At 44.1% G+C, this 6,350-nt stretch overlaps 1 protein-coding gene across 1 annotated transcript; it reads left to right on the forward strand.

Moving 5' to 3' along the window:
- Positions 1 to 1,395: 1,395 nt before the first annotated feature.
- Positions 1,396 to 5,974, forward strand: NPFF (neuropeptide FF-amide peptide precursor). Its single transcript, XM_034412140.3, has 3 exons — positions 1,396 to 2,065; positions 4,399 to 4,529; positions 5,642 to 5,974. Exons 1-3 carry the CDS (start codon positions 1,760 to 1,762, stop codon positions 5,766 to 5,768), a joined length of 564 nt encoding a protein of 187 aa, XP_034268031.2. The 5' UTR covers positions 1,396 to 1,759; the 3' UTR covers positions 5,769 to 5,974.
- The last annotated feature ends 376 nt before the right edge of the window (positions 5,975 to 6,350 follow it).

Raw genomic sequence — 6,350 nt, forward strand, 5'->3', positions numbered from 1 at the left:
CCTATTTTCCCAAAAACAACTGGCTTTTATGGTTAAGGCAAAACTTGAACTCATGGTCTCCTGCTTTCTAGCGTCATGCTTTAAACAAATTGGCTTTAAGTTACAAATGAGGGAATTTGCTCATGGGTTTTTTTTTCATCCCCCTGCTTGCCCAGCCCTTGCATTGCGGTTGCCACCTTATTTTAACACACACCCAATTACAGGTAGTCCTTAACCTACAACCACAATTAAGTCCAAAATTTCTGTTGATAAGTAAGACAAGTGTTAAGTGAATTTTGCCTCATTTTACCTTTTTGACCACACTTGTTAAGTGAATCACTGCAGTGGTGAAGTTATTAACACTATTGTTAAGTGAATCTGGTTTGGCCATTGACTTTGCTTGTCAGGTCACTAAAGGTAATCACATGACCCCGGAACACCAACTGTCATAAATATGAGTCTGTTGCCAAGCGTTTGAATTTTGTTCACATGAACCCTGGGGATGCTGCAACGGTTGTGTGAAAAATGGTCATGTTATTTTTGTCAGTGCCGTTGTAACTTTGAACGGTCACTAAATGAACTGTTGTAAGTCGAGGATTACTTATATTCTAACAACTATATGATGGGAAGAAAACTATCCCATGAAGTTATTTCCACAGACCCCTGGCTTGATTCCTGCCCTAGCCCTACAAATTAACTAGGGCAGTTAGCTTCTGTAAAAACAAGGAAGTAAAAAAAAAGTATTAGGCCTTTATACTGAACTGGGGAGAATACAGGTAGCCCTTGACTGACAAACATAATTGAACCCAAAATTTATGTTGCGAAATTAGTGACACAGTTGTTAAGTGAACCTCGTTTCCCCATTGATTTTGCTTGTCAGAAGGTCGCAAAAGATTCCAGGACGCTGCAACCGTCATAAATGTGAGTCGCTTGCCCAAGCCTCTGAATGTAAAGCATGTGACAGGGGGATGCTGCCATAGTCATAAGTGTGAAAAGTGGTCATAAGTCACTTTTTTTCAGTGCCGTTGCAACTTTGAACTTTGCAGATCGTCACTAAACGATCTGTTGTAAATCGAGGACTTACATGGTTCTCCTTTCCCGTAGAGCAGAGACCCTTCCCTATCCCACACCTTGCATTGCAGTTGCCACCTTACTTTAACATGCACCCGATTACAGGTAGTCCTTGACGTATGTTCACGATTAAGCCCAACATTTCTGTTGCTAAGTGAGACAGTTATTAAGTGTTAAGGTGGCTGGGCGCGTATCCCTTCAGCTCGGCAAACTCCCCCCCCCCTCCGCACACACACACACACACATATACACACCCTTCCCCGTCCCATCCCCGGGCCTTGTGTTGTAAATGGCTTTCATTATAAGCGCGCTTTGTCGACGTGAATGCCGCAGGAAAAGTGGGGCTTGTTGAAAAGCGGCTGGCGGAAAAACCTGACAAATGCCCCGTCCCGCGCAAGCATATCTGGGGGCTCTAGTAGACCCATCAATCCAAGCCGGCTTGCAGGAGACGATGGGGGTGGTGGGGGTGGAAGGGGGGGTGTCAGCGTCCCAATCGCCGGCCTCGCTTTCCCCGGCGCAAACCACACAGCGTGGTAAACAAGCAATTAGCCGACGCGTCCCACCAGGGCCGAAAAGAGCCATTCTGCTGGATTTATCCTCGCAATAAGCGCGCAAGCGGCCCCAGACGGCAACGGCGCTCGCCTCTTGTCAGGGACCGTCGCGGTCCCACTCCGCTCGTCACGGGGAGCTGCCGCAGGGCCCGCACCGCATGGCCTGCCTGCCTGCCTGCCTCGCAAACGGTTTCCGCCACCCCTGTCATCAATCCCGCCCCGCGTCTGGCATGGTAGGAGATATAAAGGCGCTGCCAGGGAGAAGGGAAGCAGGACGGGTGGGGAGCAGAGAGGCGAGAAGGAGCGGGGCCTCCACCATGGACGCTTCCCGCCTTTTGCTAGCGCTGGCCTTGCTTCTCTCGGGCGGCCTGAGGTCGGTCCGGAGTCTCGAGGAGGCATTCGGCTCCCAAGAACTCTTGGCCGAAGAACCCAATGGCCACCCGGAGAGGTTTTTAGACTGGATGGTAAGTTGCCCCCGAGGAAGCAGCCGAGCGGGACGCGGGGACTGTTTCGCCCTTCCATCTGCTTCTTCCCGCCTTTCCTGGAGGGAAAAGTTTTAGCCGCAGATGTGGCTGGGGCGTCCGTGGCAAAGCTGCCTTTCCTCCTCCAAACTTTAAACCGGGGGTCTATGGAGATTCTCGGTCATCCAGGTCATGGTTGTCCCAAAGGTGCTTTTTCAAGAGGCAAACTGGACTTTCCGGTTTTTCTTTGAAGACTTTTCGCTTCTCATCCGAGAAGCTTCTTTAGGACTACATCTGTGACCTGGATGACTGAATCTCCATAGACATTTAGTTTAGACGGGGTGCATAGTCGCCCTCCTGCTCCCACCACATTTCATCTTGACCACAACCTTGTAAGGTGAGTGAAGGAGAAAGAAACTAGCCTGAACTTGACCAGAGGAAAGCTTTGCTATAGATGTGCCGATTCCCACTACCCATCGCTATAGCCAGGCTGCCCCAACCTATGTTACACCCATCCAAACAGGACAGTCGCTTGCACCTTTCCTACCACAGAGACAAGGCTGGGGATCCTGCCATCAGCTTGCCAGTTTGGAGGTGAGAAGGTTAGCTGAAGCTCGACCAGGAGAGAAAAAACAAGCCTAATTGTGACAGGCTTATAGCTAATGGCCTTTGCTCATTTCTATTTCTCAATCCCAACCATTTTTCTGATATTTCGGGAACTCCCCAAGGAGGACGAAGAAGCATTCTTGTGATCCGTCAAGCTCTGTGGCTAAGCCAGATTTCGTCTTCTACTTTATTCTATTATTCTTCCTCTTAACTGCTATCAGTTCCGGACTCAGTAGGTGGTTTTAAGAAAGTAGTAATTAATTTTGGCGCTAATAAAGATCTGGGATAATTCTATAGAGCTGTGTCAAAAGAGTACAGTAAACATCTGCAAAGTGCGTGGAATTATTTGTGGATTAGGACACATTTTGTGACTACCGTGCTTGCTGTGTATACAACTTAGAATGCTGCAATTTGAGAATTTCAGATTTTTTTTTAAGCATGATTCCAGCAACAAAAGGCATAAGGAGGTTCAAGTTGGGAGAGCCTGCATGTTGCTCTTTGTCATCCTTACGTTAGTAACAAGCATCCGTGTTTGCCTATGTATTGTGGACATGTGCTCTAATGAGTGACCCTTCAATAAATAGTATACTGTATATATATATATATACCTTGTTTCTAGTGTACCATACTATTTGTAGAAATAGCTTCCTACGTGATTTTTTTCACAAGATACGCAGTTGATAAATATGATCTTTAGGATGTCTTTTTAGAGGAATTCTGTTTGTTTGTTTTTTTGTTATATGGCTGCTATTGGGAAAGGAACATGGGGAAAAAGTTTCCTTTAGGAATCTTAAAACTGTCTTGCTGATCAATGGGTGCCTTCGGCTGACTAGAATGAAGAGGCTTCTCTGCTTCCTGGTATCTCTTAAGGGCACATTTGCAGCAAGAGAATTTCCAGATTGACACAGCCTGTCATATTCTGATATGGAGGCATCAGTTTACCCAAAAAGTGTCCTTGAAATTCAGGATTGATAGGCAGCCTATAAAGACTCACAGCGTATTAGGGGCTGAAATAGAAGAGCTACAGATTAACTGTGCATTTTAAGAAACACGCAAACTGAGAGATAAAAAAACAATATAGCCAGGATCCAACTCAGAGTAATCTTTCTCTTGTTATAGGCACTGGACAAAAATTAAACCAGAATGTACTTTTAAGATTTACATCTGAAGCAGCCTTGCCCAGCCTGATGCCCTCAAAACCTACCATTGCTAACCTGGCTGGGGAGAATGGGAGCTGTAAACACAATACAGCTGGAAGATGCCAGGCTGTAGAAGGCTGATCAAAATCTAAAGGCAAGGTTCGCATAACACACTTAATGCATGTTGGGGGTTTGCACAGTACTTACACTAACACATTATCTAGGTTTCCCAACACATTAAACTTCCCATCTAAAAACAATCTAGGATTAAAACTAACCAAGCTTAACATGTCGCATGAATGCAAACCTTTGATCTTTAACTAACCCGGCTAGGCATATTGTGCGAATCCAGCCACTAGAGTAAAAGCAAAGGAAAACGGCTGCCTGTATTTTGTTATGGTGCAGGATAGATCTTCTCCAATACATAGGTCTTCAAGCTGAAGCTACAGTCAGTATGTAAAACCTACATACTGTTCCTGCTGAGTTGTTGTCTTGGGTCTTCATCTAACCTGTTGTACCTCTTAAACGTGGGGCAAACTCTCCTTCTGTCCAATTGCATGCTCTGATGAACTCCAGGCTTTCTTCCTACAGCCACAAGAGGGTGAGGACCACACTGGTCAGAGCTTACCTGATGACCATCTGCTGGGCGTCCTTCTCCGTACATTGTTCCATGCTGTGCAGAGATCTGGTCGCAGCCCTTCCTTCCTATTCCAGCCACAGAGGTATGATTGATTACAGGTTTATTAAGCAGAACTATGTATTCAGGTGAAATAGGAACAAATACGTTGATTTCATGTTTCTGTGCAATTTCAAAGTTTCATTTTGGTCAGTTTTCTGGATTTGATTTGAAAAACATTTTTTTCAGTGGTTGCGTTAGAACATCCAGCTACTCTTTCTGGCAAGGCTACTTATACTTTTCATCCAAATGGTGCGCTATTTGCAAAGATTTCACTAATCTCTTGTGGCATCATATATTGTAAATATCAGGCAACAGCTTCATAATTTAGAGATAATTAAAAGAGAACAAGAGATAATGTATAATTGCTATCCAATTAGAGCTTTCCAAAATGTTTTTGTGTGTTTGTGTGTGTTTTTGTTCTTTTTTTATGTCCTTGCGTGTGCTAGATGAACTAAGGTCAAGTATTAGTTCCAGCTGTAGGAGAAAAATTAACCAAGGTTATTTTACTTTACTGAATTCCTGGCTTACACCTTTGTACAAACCAGGAATTGTGTTTGAAATAAACTGCTGATTTCTGTTGTGTTTATTCAGCAATTGAAGTGTTTATGTTACATCCTGGTTTGAAACTAACAGCAAGGCAGAAATTGGGCAAAATGAAATTGAATTTTGGTTCGTTCTTCCTCCAGGCTACGCAGGGAAAAACATGAGGAAATCAGAACGGAGTTCTTTATGCTTCTCTCTGCTGTTGCTACATACAACTCCTGGCTTACTGGTGCAAATGAATGCTGCCTGTCCAATACAAAGCAGTACTATGAAGTGCACTCAGAAATGAATGAATAAATGATCCATTTGTTGGCATCCCTATTCATGTATAACTCCAAGGGATGCCTTTCATCTTTTCACCTTTCTGTCCTTTAAAAAGAACTAATTACTTCCTGAACTGCAATCCAATTCACTTCAGAGTCAAGTCCTAGAGGCAAATGGTACCCATAATTCATTGCTTCTGAGCTTTCTGGAGTCTTTTGACCAGCTACTGCTGGAGATAGGATGATGTATCAGAGGGAATATTACTCTGATTTCCCCAAAGAGGGTCCAGTTTGTCCCTGCAGGCACTGCATTCTCTGTGTTGCTCTCTGCTTTTGATCCTTTCTGTAGGTTTGGCCGTGAAGTCAGGACCAACAGTTTGAGAAGCACTGGCCGGATCAAATCACGAGCTTGGGATTCTCTGGCCCCTCAGTTTCTCAGTATGGCTGCCCCACAACGCTTTGGCAAGAAAAAATGAAGCTGGAAGTAGCAACCCAGAAAAAATAAACACCAAAAGTAATTGCTTCCTGGATCCTAGCAAACTGGACGGGAGCCACACCTTAATTTTCTGCTTCTTTATTTCTGTGTTTTGTCACTCAGCCTTAGCTGGGTGGCCCATCCCTGTTAAGGACCTGTATTTTATTTGTTGTCAACAATAATAAAACAACATTGTTACATCTTGAAGGATACTGCAGTCCTTTTGTCATGTAGATTAGCAGGTAACTCTCTGCAATTGATATCTTCAGCTACAACCCTCATTAGTTTTGGTCTTCAGGATCACTAAACAAGGGAGAGGAAATGTACTTCAAAATATCTGCAGTGTTTTCTGTTAGGGAATGGTATTCAGTTCTAGGGAGGAAAATGAATGGCACATTTGGAAAAAGAATTACAGTGAAAATTACCTGTGCCTTCATAGGTGAGTACATCTATGTAAGTGAAGTCTGCTTTTATGCAAAGACTTCCTCTTCCTCCTCTGTAAAATGCTAAAAAAAAAATGTCTGTTGGTCACAGTGGTGGTGGATTATTGGCAACGCCTGTCTGGGAGCAAGTCTTTAAAACA

This window comes from Pantherophis guttatus, chromosome 2 (genome assembly GCF_059756535.1).
Source record: "Pantherophis guttatus breed Tessera chromosome 2, ASM5975653v1, whole genome shotgun sequence".
NCBI lineage: Eukaryota > Metazoa > Chordata > Lepidosauria > Squamata > Colubridae > Pantherophis > Pantherophis guttatus.